Here is a 12,401-nt window from a genome sequence, read left to right on the forward strand (position 1 = left end):
TAAGAGAGAGGCATTTACCTATACTACCAACCTGAGTAATATAGAGACATATAAGATAAAATAATTACCTAAAGCTCCGAATCGTCTACATCTATCAAATCCCGGATCTGTCGAGCTAATCCCGGATCGTTCCATAGTGTCAGTTGACTAATAACGGATACAGTTGACTAGCCACTTTGCGAGAGCATACTTGGGGATATCGTGAAGACGTCCTAGTCCCTGGCGGAACGAACATGGTGACCGTTGGTGTCCTTGCTCTTCAAGGGGGCTTCTCGGAACATCTCAGCTCTCTCCGCAAAGCAGCCATACACATTTCGACTCCGTCATCGAACTTCAACTTCATCGAGGTCCGGACGCCAGAGCAGTTGGCGACATGTGATGCTCTAATTATACCCGGAGGGGAAAGCACCACGCTATCTCTCGTAGCCGCACAGTCTGGGCTGCTGGAACCATTGCGCGAGTTTGTCAAGTAAGTCCGATACACATATAGCGCCCAGAGGGAGGATATAAAATCGCTAATCTCGGGGTTTGGCCGACCGCGTAAGAGTAAACAAGAAGCCAACTTGGGGCACATGTGCCGGTCTTATCTTCCTGTCTGAACAAGCGAGTGCCGCTAAAAGAGGCGGGCAGGAATTGATCGGGGGACTCGACGTCAAAGTCCATCGCAATCATTTTGGCCGACAGAAAGAAAGCTTCGTAACGGATCTGGACTTGCCCTTCTTATCTCAGGGAAGCGATGGAGCTCAGGCCACTCCTTTCCCGGCAGTGTTTATTCGAGCCCCTGTTGTGGATCAAGTGTTAACAGGCGACATTACGTCGGTCGACGACAAAGCGGAGAACATAGCGCCAAAGGTCGCGACGCAGAATTCTGAAAACCAAGCCCAAGCCCCCAAAGGAAAGGTTGAGATCTTAGCTACTCTTCCCGGGCGTCACGCCTCTAACAAAGCCGCGGCGGCGTCGATTGAGGGTACTGATACTCAAGCAGTAACACCTAAAGGAGCAGGAGATATCGTCGCGTTAAGACAGGAGAACGTGTTCGGAACAAGTTTCCACCCGGAGCTAACTGATGATATTCGAATTCACGTTTGGTGGTTAGAGCAGATAGCGAGGTCGCACGTATAAAGAAAAGAATTCGATTTGGAGTTACTCATGACACCGGCAATTAATAAATAGAATGGTGGGAACAGGTAGTACAGTGTTGTACGCGTGTATGTACCTAATGTGAGTACTGCACAGCGGCTCTCAGGATTACCTCGGATTGGCTCCTCCCCTTAAAGCGTAATTCGTACTCTTTTTCTAGGACACATTTCCAACATCAGCCACATACGGAATCATAAGATTTCCACTGACATTAGAAACAGTTCAACATCGGCTTTCTCCATCAGTTGTCGTCTCCCATTCTAGTAAACCCGGAGACTCCCGAGTCGCCCTAGAATAGATAAGGCACATAATTTGAGCTAGTTGAAAATGTGATGTGTCTAGCTTTGCGGGGTACATGGGGTGAGCGTTCAAGAATGGGGGTTGTTTGTATACCTGGTTTTGGAGCAGGGTATTGATACTCTGGCGAGCAACAATCTGATAAACTTGAGTTGAGGAGGCACTCGACTGTCGACTAAATTACTTGTGATAATTAGATAATTTTACATTAGATTCGCATCATTTAGATAACTACTAGGTTACTATTCTAATCGCCTCTGCCTCATATTTTATTCTACCATGGGTAAGAAAAAGGTCCTTGTCGGGTGAGTAGATACCTAGTTTCATGAATAGTAGGATATAGATAACAATAACTAATAAAGTATTACACCAGGTACGGAGTAGATATTGATGCTGTTGCCGGTTGGCTTGGCTCTTACGGGGGCGAGGATAGCACCAGCGACATCAGCAGAGGTTAGACCTCTCCCCATGTTACAGTGATTAGACTGCGTATCTAACGCCAATTATCCCCTTTCAATTAGGACTCTGGGCTGGCACGATCGGAACCCGTCGTCTGCTTAAACTATTTGACAAGTATAAAATCAAGGCGTCATGGTTCATACCAGGTCATTCGCTCGAGACATTCCCGGAAGAATGCGCCATGGTGAGAGACGCCGGTCACGAGATCGGTCTCCACGGATACTCTCATGAGAATCCGGTCGACATGACGCTCGAGCAGCAGCGAGATGTCCTCGACAAGACGTATAGACTTCTCACCGAGTTCTGCGGTAAGCCGCCGAGAGGTAGCGTTGCGCCTTGGTGGGAGACGAGCAAAGAAGGGACGGAGTTGATGCTCGCTTATGGCATTGAGTACGATCATTCTATGTCCCACGAAGACTGCCAGATGTACTGGCTACGCACCGGAGACTCATGGACTAAGGTAAGTGCGACGAGGTTGTTTACGATTGACCTAGTATTGTATCTGGTGGTGAGTTTCGTATTTCCGAATGCCAGCTGACCCTATCATAGTATGTCGTGAACATTCCTTTTACACTCTTTCACTGAAAGAAAATTAGTGTTTGGAAAGCTGCGAATATTCATTGACCCTGAACCTGAGATATATATGGGCATAGTGCTAAGTCATATCAGGATCGACTATAAGAAAAAAGCCGAAGAGTGGATGAAGCCCCTCATTAAGGGGCAACCCACAGGCATGGTGGAAATCCCAGGCTCATGGTATATCGACGATCTTCCTCCTATGATGTTCATGAAAAACTCGGCCAATTCGCACGGTTGGGTTAATCCGAGGTTCGTGAGAGACGCAAAATATGATTATATCTCGGGTCTAATTACCAGCATAGGGATGTTGAAGACATATGGCGTGACCATTTTGATTATTTTTATCGCGAGTACGACGAGTTCATCTTCCCGATGACGATTCACCCCGACGTATCAGGCCGGCCGCACGTCCTCTTAATGCACGAAAGGTTGATCGAGCACATCAACAAGCACGAGGGGGTAGAATGGATGACATTTGCCGAAGTAAGCATTGGTTTATGAATTTGAGTCTATTTATTTTTAGCGTTGCTAACCGTTGAAGATGTGCGACTACTTCAAGAGTAAGAACAAGCCACCTGAGGGAGCTATGATGCCCGCTCCTCCGGGAGAGATCCTTAAGAAGTCGGATGAGTAATTGGGATGATGAACATAGACGGTCGGACACTAGAGTGCACTTATACCTAATAAGCTGAACTATTATGAATCTCTGCTGGAACTACCTCTTAGTTAGGTGTATGTGGCAGTAATACAGATCAAAAATAACGAGAATGTATAAATTGTACGTGATTCCGATTAGATGCTGTACCTAATCTCTCGGACAAGTTTATCAATAACGGTACCGATTGCGAGGACTTTCTCTTCCTCGAGCTTCCTTCCAACTATTTGCACCCCAACGGGCAGTTCGAGCTTGACCATCTTCTCCTTTTCTCGAGTCCATAGAGCATTATTCCACTCATCTATTGCATTCCTCGGCGTGTGATTCCATGGTGCGTGGCCATCGATGGAAGATACTTTACCTGCGGGGATAACCAGAGCCGAATAGTCTAAGACGTTCCATATCTTCGTATATCCCACCCATCGACAAGCACGATGGGGGACAGCTGTATGTGGCATGGGTGGCATTAGCACAACGTCGACCTGCTTTCCCGTCTTTGGCGACCTAATTTCATTCCATTTCTCGAGATACGCTTGTTGGAGCGATATTTTACGCTTGTTCAACTGCCAGTAATCGTAGACAGAAATAGGCTGGCCTTTGTTGACCAAAGCTTCTACGTGAGGAATAAAGGGTTCTCCACCGGCTTGAACATCACGGCGGATATCTTCGCCACCGTCGGCCGTATAGAATTCATCCTAAAGACCACGAAGATTAGAAAATAGAGGTGGGCGGCCATAAAAGATGCTATCTAACCATAACCTGTATGCACTCGGCGTGGAGGTTGGAATTCCATTCAACGATATCATGACCGGCGGCTTCGAGACTTTCTACCAATGAGAGAAGTACTCGTGTAATCGGCGGATGCGGTCGGACTACTCCGTCGTCAATAAGCAAGCCAATTGTCAGCGGCTTGGACCTGAAATCCTCAAAGATTTCCTCTCTCCATGGTATAGATACACAACGAGCGTCATGTTTCCAGGGCTCTAACCGGATCAGCTCTTTCATCACTAATGTCAGCGACGGTAGACTTCGCGTTAGTGGCCCTACCGATGAAGGAACATGGTCTTGCCCTTCGGTTGACACAGGTACTCCTTGATATGGGAGACGGGAGCTCTAAGGCAAATCATTATTAGTTCAGGGGTTGCGTTCGGGCAGTTTTTAAAATAAGAGATATCTTACACTCGGCTTGAACCCGTATAAACCCATCATATGGGCAGGTATCCTAATACTGCCACCAATATCTGTTCCCCAACCAAGAAGACTCCCGTGACGGCTTAGTAGCGCTGCCTCGCCACCTGTCGAACCGCCGGGAGTGTAGTCCTTACAGAAAGGATTCGTGGTAAGGCCCCAAAGCGGATTCTCAGTCTCACACCACTATAGTTCATGGTCAGATACCAACTATCTCGTAGCGCCAAAAGCGAATCTGGGCTCACCATTATGCTCTGAGGGAGATTCGTCTTGGCCAGCACAACAGCACCGAGTTTCTTTAGTAGCGCGACAAGAACCGCGTCTTCAGTCGCGGGATTGAATGCGCGGCCAACATAACCGAGTGTGCTATCATAGCCTTTAACATTAAATTGATCTTTAAGGGTAACGGGAACACCATGCAACGGTCCGATGACATCCCCGTGCTCTTTTTGATAGTCATCGAGCTCACGAGCCCGCGCCAAGGCCTCTTCAAAGAGAATTTCACTAAGACTATCGTCACTGTTAGCCAGCTACCGACCGAAACCCCATGGTGAATAGGCAACCAACCAATTCGTCTAATATTCTCGAGAGATGCAATCAGTATATAATTTACAGCAACATATCCGAGCGAAAACCTACTAAACCATGTGTTATGGCAGCCCTGGCGAGATGAATCAAAATTAGTAACTTTCGAAGATGACCACTAAATTTCGACTCGATGCACGTAGTAGGCTTCTACGGAACCTTTGAATATATGCTTCCGTCACAGCTACAGAACTTAGCTCGCCAGAAGCAAAGAGAGGGACCAACGCCGAAATATCCTCAATACACATCAAGTTCACGTCAAACTATTATTCCAATTGATTTCAGCAACCACAATAGTTATAACAAACACGTCTCACTCCTCAAATGACATCTTACATGTTTGATATTGTCTGCAATGGCCAGTGCTCGCTTTTGAGCTTTGCGCTTCAAGCGGACCTTCTCTTGCCATCCACCTGAGATTTCCGCCATTGTGAGATGACCTTCTATTTACCAAGACGTTGAATTCACTAGAGCGGAGATATATGATAATGTAGCTTATTAACTTATTTCTCATTAATGTACTGTGTAAGGCTGGCTATGAGGGGTACCTATATTTCCAAGTGACAACCCGTCGGCTTCATAAGCGACATGCTGCCGATATTTGAGAAGTCTGCAAAGAGATAGGCAGGAGACAATGTCTTGGCAGATATGAATACTGCGCAACATGCGGCCTATCTTATCCGTGCTCTCTACTATGTATGTACATACCTAGGTATTGCGTATGCACATAAAGTGGTGTGATATTTGACATTTTGAACAGGGATATTCAGCAGTATGTATAGGTAAGTGTAGCAGTAAGGAGTGGGAGGGTTGTCAGACAAAATGTACCCTAGCGCCGGTACCTGGATAGATAATAGGGTAAGAAGTAAAGAATGGGGGAGGGGCAAATGCAGAAAAAACACTTCAGGGGTCCAAGAGGGACCAAGAGGGACCCGAAAGGGTGGGGAGGGGGTTTATTATGGATAATCATCTCATTATTCAAACAGTTTTGAGGCAGGTTCGAAGGTTGATAATTGACAAGAATGGCAACAGTTCTAGAACAAGTCGAAACAACCCACTGTTTTAATGTCCAGTTACACGTCGCTTTTGCCTCTTAAGCCCCCATATGTTTTTTCCATACTCTCCCTTGTCCCCCCCAGTTCGCAGTTTGAACTAGGTAAACCCGACCAGTCCGATCTAGGGGACCCGGAGTGGTTCGAGAATGGCACCAAACCACCTGACAATGGCCTGAGCACAGTGCGAATTAACATTTTATAACTTTTATAACTTTATCTAACTCAAGTGAAGGACTGAAGTGAGCTCATTCGTTCCTTTGGCCTACCAGACCTACTAGATCTTACCTTGGCTTTCAAAAAGTCACCAGACGGAACGCTGTTCGCCGGTAATACACAGTCTCCATTGGGACTCAAACTCGACTCACCCATCCCCATTCATCAAATCAATCAACCGGTGAAATCAATACATCTTACTGATCGGACCAACCGTCAACGACCCACCACCACCACTTCCCCCCCAAACGCCGCCTCGTTACTCTTTGCTACCTCAAAGCAAGCCACCTTGCTATTTATTGTGCTCTGGTAGAAGCCTTTAACGTACTCGCATGAAATAAATATTGTCTAGGGAATTGAAACCGGCGCCATGCTCGTAGATGAGGTAGACGGTGTGCGACAGAACGGCGACACCAACGGCAGCACCAATGGCGAACTTAAAGGCCATGGTCCAGCCAAGCGCCGTGAAACCAACGGCTCACGACACAGCTCCGAAGTCTGCGTCGTCGGAGCTGGGCCTACCGGCTTGATGTTGGCGTAAGTTCCATTTTATTCCTGTTTTTCTTTCTTTTTCTTCTTCTTCTTTTCCATCCGTAGTCTATAGTTATAGAATGAAAAGAGAGAGAGAAAAGAGTAAGACCGTTATGGTCGCCATCGTCATCGTCTTCGTCCCTAAACATCCTCCCTAACGCCCACGCTTACATCCAAACCATGCAGTACTTTACTAGCTAGATTCGGCATCAGTGTCGAAGTCATAGATGAGAGGCCCGATCAGACTCAAGCTGGTCGTGCTGATGGGTTACAACCCAAGACGATAGAGACCTTGCGTCAACTCAGACTCGCAGATGGCCTACTGATGAGAGGCGCTAAGGTGTATGATATATGCTTCTGGGAAGCTACTGCAAACCGCCGATTAAGACGCCTGGGTCGTGAGATCCATTATCCGGCACTAGTTGTTGACCTTCTCGATGACTATATCCTCCTAGTTCATCAGGGGGTTGTGGAAGGGGTCTTCATAGAGGATCTCGTAAAGCGAGGTGTCCAAGTGAAGCGCAGTCATCAATTTCAATCTTTTAAACGACAAGAGGATGACACGGGCTTATTAGAGATTGAGTGTAAGACCACGAGCACCGGGGAAAAGGAGACGACATTATCCAAATACATAGTCGGATGTAAGTTACAAACGAGTCTACATATTTCAGATACCCCTGGCTGACTTCATTAGGCGATGGCGCCCGATCTAAGGTGCGAACCTGCATACCAGACACATATTCAGTAGGCAAATCTCATGAATCTGTGTGGGCTGTACTCGATGGAGAACTCATCTCGGACTTTCCGGACCTCTGGTCCAAGACGGTCGTCTATAGTGAGGTGCACGGTTCCATACTTATTGTCCCGCGGGAACGGGGCACTACTCGATTCTACGTCGAGATCAAACCGGACACCGAGACCGGTAACTTACGAGAACTCGGACAAGAGTTCGTCATGCAGCGTGCCAAGCAAATCTTGGCGCCGTACTCGGTTGAATGGCGTACCGTGGAATGGTTCGGCAATTATCAGATCGGACAGCGAATAGCAAATAAATTCACCGATCCGCATCTGCAGGCTTTCATTGCCGGAGATGCAAGTCATACGCATTCACCCAAGGCTGCACAGGGTATGAACACCAGTATGCACGACAGCTGGAACCTTGCGTGGAAATTGAACCTCAGCTCGAGAGGTTTAGCTAAGCCGGTTCTACTCGAATCATACGAGATGGAGCGTAGAAAGATTGCGCACGACCTCATCAACTTCGATTATGAGCACGCTAATAAAATGGCCGGTGGTGACGCCAAGGCCTTAGCTGAGAACTTCCGCACGAACGTGCGATTTATCTCAGGAGTCGGTGTCGAGTACGACCACAACGTACTTAACCATCCGTCCAAGCGCAGTGGAGGCGAGCTGAGGCCGGGATGTCTCGTTCCGCCTGCTAAGGTAACACGATATATCGATGCGAATCCGATCGATGTCCAGCTTGACATTCCCATGTTGGGCCAATTTAGGGTGTACTTCTTTGTGCCAGATATCCACAATAGCATGCCGTTCCTCCAGACCTTCTGCAATGGATTGACAAGGCAGGACTCATTGTTTAGGAAACTGAGTCAAGCCGCCGCGGCCAGCTATTTGGAAAAGCCACGAACACCCACTTCCGAGGACGTTTATATACGTTCGGAAAGATACACGAGCGTGAGCGAACTCACCACGTTTGCACTTATCAGTAAGAAGAAACCCCTTACATATGTGTATTCTCCAAGGTCAATCCATTTAAGCTAACCTCTAATGCAGCGACTATGGAGAAAGCTAGAGTTGAGATCCAAGATCTGCCCCCTCTCTTCGCTCGAAGTGCATGGACATTTTACCTGGACAATGTGCCGTACTTAGACACGCGCAGACAGACGTGTACGAGCAAGTGGGTAGGAACTCTGCAGAAAGATGAGGTCTCTATCGTGATCCTACGACCTGATGGCTACGTAGGATCGATTAGCAGGTGGGATTCGCTAGGTGTTAACGCTGGTTCGACGGCAGCCGATTGGCTCAATTCTTACTACGACGGATTCCTTAAGGTTCCTGACGAGAAAGCGAGGTAATGTTAAGCTACGAGCATAATAAGGAGGGGGGGTTGAGGAGCAAAATGCCTGCGTGACATTGTCTATGGTTTCATTTTTATCAGCATTTCGGCAAGTTGTACGGTATACTTCACATTGGTGGCATCCGCGGGTTACATGCACTCTTAATTCACACATCCCTTTTCCTTGAAGTAGGTAGTCGTCCTCACGAGGCCCCCCTAATTGTGTTTCGAACCACTCATCATAGTGTAGATAGATATTCTCGCCGTAGAATTTTGACTTCCGACTAGACCCTTGTCTCACGACGAACAGCTTTGGCGTTTCTTCTTCTTCTTTGTATCGTGCGTCCATATCGAAGCACATGCACTCAGACAGTAGTATCATCAAACTGCCCTATTAACCTCCACGGGATCAAGCCTTTAAGCACGGTGACGCCGGCATGCACGATTCCCCAGCGAACTTTACTCAATACCTCTGCCATAACCCACACCAAACCGCTAGTTCGCTTCAGCCCCTGTATTTCGGGTAAACCATGAATCCCCGCTTCTACCATCGAGTCTAGAAGCATCCGCATCTCTGCTTGAGCATCCCACACTAGTTCGCTATCATCCTCGGGACCGGAACCAAGCCCCTTGGCGCCGGTGTGGTGAAATGTCCATACCGTTAAGGTGGCTAAGTAAAGACACCATGGTACGTGGAACAGGCCCATGGAATCGAAATCGACGAGCGTCTGTGATGCACTTTGGAGTAATTGTGCCGCGTGCCAAACTGCTGCCACCGCGCTCGTAGATCCGTCAGCATTGTCAGATCCTGGGATCGTATGGCTCATAGCCCATCGTTTCACGACCTTTTCTGAGCGGATAAAGTCGGTCCGTTGGACGGACCGCCCGAGGATATGTCGTGCGCCAGCAAATATTTGTATGTCGAGGAATTCCGAGTGTAGAAGCGTATGAGCTGCATGGTATACAGCCACATACGCGGTACGCCAGACGTCGAGTTCGACTTTTGCATTTTCGGGGACGGTGCCCTTTCTTATCTCCGCAAACGTGAGGTCCGATAGGCGCAGACAGAAGTTGTCAAAGTCTACTTTCCACTCGTGGTAAGCGTCTCCAAGACGACTCTGCCACCGGCCGCCCTGCGCAGAGATGACGCCGAGACTGGTCTGGTCCCGCCGCCGCATGTCCCAGAAAATGGACATTAAACCGTGGAAGATGAAGATTCTTGATAAGCCGTTCAGTCGAGGGCAACGATGCGTGTCGCGCGTGATGTAAGACTTCAGTGCGAGGAGGTACATCGGCTCAGGGGCTGTGGAGAGTGAGAGGCGCGACCATTCGGCGGCTGTGGATGCCTCCCATAATGCTTGGTTGCAGGGTAGAGGGACCCGGAGCTCGAAGGCTGACATGCAGAGAGATTGGCAGAATAGGACGGCGTGTTGGGTATCCCACATGAAGCATAGAAGAGCCAGCCTGGATATTTCTATGTTAATAATCATCATGAATGAACACTGAGGTTTGCAAGATATTAACCTTTTCTTCTCCTCAGCCTCTACCCATCGTCTCCAGCCATAGTCATCGATCAAGTTACCCTTATCATTGTCTTCGTGTGGGCGAACTGGCCGGACAGACTGGCAGTCAGACCGCCTGATCAGGTTAATCAACATCCCGTGAAATAAGTGGCTCATATCGTGTTGTTTCTGGCCTGCTCTGCTCTTTCCGAAACATTCGACTAGCAGGATTGTCTGAAGCATCCAGAGGTCTGGTTTAGGGTTGAAGCTCGCGTGAGAAAATACTATTCAAGGTTAGAGTCGTGATAGTGTAGTCTCTCAATAAGCTTAAGAGACAGGAGTTCCTGTTCGCTGACTATGACAAAATTTTATGGGAATACTTACTCGCCGGACGAATTACATCGTGTATGCAGACGGCAAATTGGTGTGCCTCTTTCTCGGAGTCTAATAGTGGGAATTAGCAATGCCTTACCATTCATATAGGAAGAACACAAAAATCACTCACAGGTAGCCCCGAGTAGAATCATGGACATAAGTAATAATGACTCATTTTGGCTTGGTTCAAAGGTGGCTAGGTGTATTAACGGATATGCAGTATTGAACCTGCTAAAGTATAGGTCCAAGTAGGTTTGCAACGAAATCTGTGACATCAGCGGATGGTTGACGTCGAGAAGGGAGCCACTGGGTGCTAACGGTCTTGCGGCCTTAACCGTCTCTAAAATCTGGCTATAGGTGTAGTCGTCTATATACGGTAGACGGTTCGGCGGTTGAAGAGTAGCCAGGGGTCGCTCGAATTCTGCTTCACCAAAGCCACTGGGTCCCCGATGGGCTTGCTTCGGTACCGGCGAGAGGCTAACAGCAGTTCTATCTGAAGAACTAGGACTAATCGAATCTTGGGTACTCCCTCCAGAAGGTATACAGTCGAGAGATTCCATGGGTGTCAATGAGGTCTCGGTCATCCCCCCGCCATATGTCCTAACACCTGGAGAGAAGTTGTCTTGACTTGAGCTCACAGGTGCATGATGTTGAACGCCGGAGTACATAGCCAGGGGCGTAGTAGGAACATACGGGGTATGCGAGACGGTAGCGCTCGGGACATTGCTATCTAGACTAAAAAGCCAATCATAATTTACTTGTGTCGTATAGGGCATGTTAAACGAACTTGCCGTGTCCGGCTGGAATACTTCATCGTAGTTTATGTCGAAGAAAGGAGGCTGTGATTGTGATGTCTCGGGCGCAATCCAATATCCGCTATTACCATGAGAGTCGAACTGCCCCGTCGCAATCGCGTAATCTGGTAAAAGGCTATGACTATGGCTATGGGTAAAAGCCGTATGTGCCGCGGGATCGTTGTCGCTTTGGTGGTCTGAGTTATGAGTCGATACAGGAGGTGAAATGGGACCTTCTACCTGGGGCACGAACGGCGCTCCCACACTACTACTGCTACTGCTACCACAGGACGTGTTCTGTTCTACTGGCTTCTTCTGGACGATCTGCCCGTCATGGTTTTTCCACATACGCTTGCGTGTATTCAACGTTCCGACGCCTGCGCCTCCAGCTTCTTCATCCTTCTGTTTATGCCGGTTGATATGTCTTTCTACACGGCCGTGTTAACCCCCGTAGATCTGAGACGGCGATGGGGTTCTCACCTAGAAGGTCCTGGCGCTTGAAGTGGGCGCGGCACCGCGGACAGGTTGCATCCCCATCGGTATGGTTCTTTTGATGACGATGGAGGTGCTCAGACCGCGAGAAAGATTTACCGCAACCGTCATAGGTGCAAGTAAACGATCGCCTGGTGCTACCGTCACCCTCCCGAGTTCTATTACGCTTAGCTCGCTGCATACTGCCCAGCCTCGCAATAACCTAGCAAACTCAACCAGTTGACATTCACCACTTTCAAGGAGTCTTGTCATGTGGATCGTCTCGGAAGACGAAAAAACCCCATTCTTATCCTCCCAATGGATTTTAGCGGAGGGAAGAGAGACAGAAAGAAAAGAGGGGAGAGGAGTGTGTATGTTTCAATGGCCTTAGTATTAATTCTTCACGGGTTGAGGCTCTTGCTGACATAGGACATAGGGTAGAGAGTGAACACACAATGTTTCCGCCAAGAGCTGTGCAAT

At 48.2% G+C, this 12,401-nt stretch overlaps 5 protein-coding genes across 5 annotated transcripts; 3 read left to right on the forward strand and 2 right to left on the reverse strand.

The window, feature by feature from the left end:
- Positions 1-66: 66 nt before the first annotated feature.
- On the forward strand, positions 67-1,574 carry F4817DRAFT_339741 (pyridoxine synthesis protein PDX2). Its single transcript, XM_049303579.1, has 2 exons — positions 67-469; positions 546-1,574. The coding sequence occupies exons 1-2, from the start codon at positions 234-236 to the stop codon at positions 1,120-1,122; spliced, it is 813 nt and encodes a 270-aa protein (XP_049158341.1). The 5' UTR covers positions 67-233; the 3' UTR covers positions 1,123-1,574.
- Positions 1,575-1,716: 142 nt separating this feature from the next.
- Positions 1,717-3,109, forward strand: F4817DRAFT_316603 (family 4 carbohydrate esterase; the record flags this gene model as incomplete). The annotated part of the gene is made up of 7 exons (XM_049300699.1): positions 1,717-1,742; positions 1,811-1,890; positions 1,959-2,356; positions 2,391-2,404; positions 2,566-2,724; positions 2,778-2,958; positions 3,017-3,109. 7 exons carry the CDS (start codon positions 1,717-1,719, stop codon positions 3,107-3,109), a joined length of 951 nt encoding a protein of 316 aa, XP_049158342.1.
- Positions 3,110-3,121: 12 nt separating this feature from the next.
- On the reverse strand, positions 3,122-5,467 carry F4817DRAFT_125777 (amidase). Its single transcript, XM_049297698.1, has 8 exons — positions 5,240-5,467; positions 5,063-5,166; positions 4,958-4,979; positions 4,886-4,893; positions 4,564-4,828; positions 4,310-4,504; positions 3,884-4,243; positions 3,122-3,825 (listed from the first exon to the last, which is right to left on the reverse strand). Exons 1-8 carry the CDS (start codon positions 5,330-5,332, stop codon positions 3,268-3,270), a joined length of 1,605 nt encoding a protein of 534 aa, XP_049158343.1. The 5' UTR covers positions 5,333-5,467; the 3' UTR covers positions 3,122-3,267.
- A 970-nt stretch (positions 5,468-6,437) lies between these two features.
- F4817DRAFT_125738 (FAD binding domain-containing protein) lies at positions 6,438-8,971 on the forward strand. Its single transcript, XM_049297697.1, has 4 exons — positions 6,438-6,708; positions 6,889-7,343; positions 7,397-8,428; positions 8,497-8,971. Exons 1-4 carry the CDS (start codon positions 6,542-6,544, stop codon positions 8,796-8,798), a joined length of 1,956 nt encoding a protein of 651 aa, XP_049158344.1. The 5' UTR covers positions 6,438-6,541; the 3' UTR covers positions 8,799-8,971.
- Positions 8,815-12,266, reverse strand: F4817DRAFT_125695 (fungal-specific transcription factor domain-containing protein). The gene is made up of 5 exons (XM_049297696.1): positions 11,931-12,266; positions 10,787-11,878; positions 10,666-10,725; positions 10,304-10,565; positions 8,815-10,243 (listed from the first exon to the last, which is right to left on the reverse strand). Exons 1-5 carry the CDS (start codon positions 12,121-12,123, stop codon positions 9,145-9,147), a joined length of 2,706 nt encoding a protein of 901 aa, XP_049158345.1. The 5' UTR covers positions 12,124-12,266; the 3' UTR covers positions 8,815-9,144.
- Between the last annotated feature and the right edge of the window lie 135 nt (positions 12,267-12,401).

This window comes from Daldinia loculata, assembly GCF_022478755.1.
Source record: "Daldinia loculata strain CBS 113971 unplaced genomic scaffold F4817scaffold_29, whole genome shotgun sequence".
In the NCBI taxonomy this organism is placed as follows: domain Eukaryota; kingdom Fungi; phylum Ascomycota; class Sordariomycetes; order Xylariales; family Hypoxylaceae; genus Daldinia; species Daldinia loculata.

Coding starts and splice junctions, on each gene's coding strand:
- F4817DRAFT_125777 (XM_049297698.1), bottom strand. CDS start 5,332: ATGGCGGAAATCTCAGGTGGATGGCAAGAGAAGGTCCGCTTGAAGCGC. Junction 4,980..5,062: donor ACGGAAGCATATATTCAAAG/GTTCCGTAGAAG, acceptor TCATCTCGCCAG/GGCTGCCATAACACATGGTT. Junction 3,826..3,883: donor CCGAGTGCATACAGGTTATG/GTTAGATAGCAT, acceptor CGTGGTCTTTAG/GATGAATTCTATACGGCCGA.
- F4817DRAFT_125738 (XM_049297697.1), top strand. CDS start 6,542: ATGCTCGTAGATGAGGTAGACGGTGTGCGACAGAACGGCGACACCAAC. Junction 7,344..7,396: donor ATCCAAATACATAGTCGGAT/GTAAGTTACAAA, acceptor TGACTTCATTAG/GCGATGGCGCCCGATCTAAG. Junction 8,429..8,496: donor CACCACGTTTGCACTTATCA/GTAAGAAGAAAC, acceptor CCTCTAATGCAG/CGACTATGGAGAAAGCTAGA.
- F4817DRAFT_125695 (XM_049297696.1), bottom strand. CDS start 12,123: ATGCAGCGAGCTAAGCGTAATAGAACTCGGGAGGGTGACGGTAGCACC. Junction 11,879..11,930: donor CAAGCGCCAGGACCTTCTAG/GTGAGAACCCCA, acceptor ACGGCCGTGTAG/AAAGACATATCAACCGGCAT. Junction 10,566..10,665: donor CGATGTAATTCGTCCGGCGA/GTAAGTATTCCC, acceptor AACCTTGAATAG/TATTTTCTCACGCGAGCTTC.
- F4817DRAFT_339741 (XM_049303579.1), top strand. CDS start 234: ATGGTGACCGTTGGTGTCCTTGCTCTTCAAGGGGGCTTCTCGGAACAT. Junction 470..545: donor CCATTGCGCGAGTTTGTCAA/GTAAGTCCGATA, acceptor CGACCGCGTAAG/AGTAAACAAGAAGCCAACTT.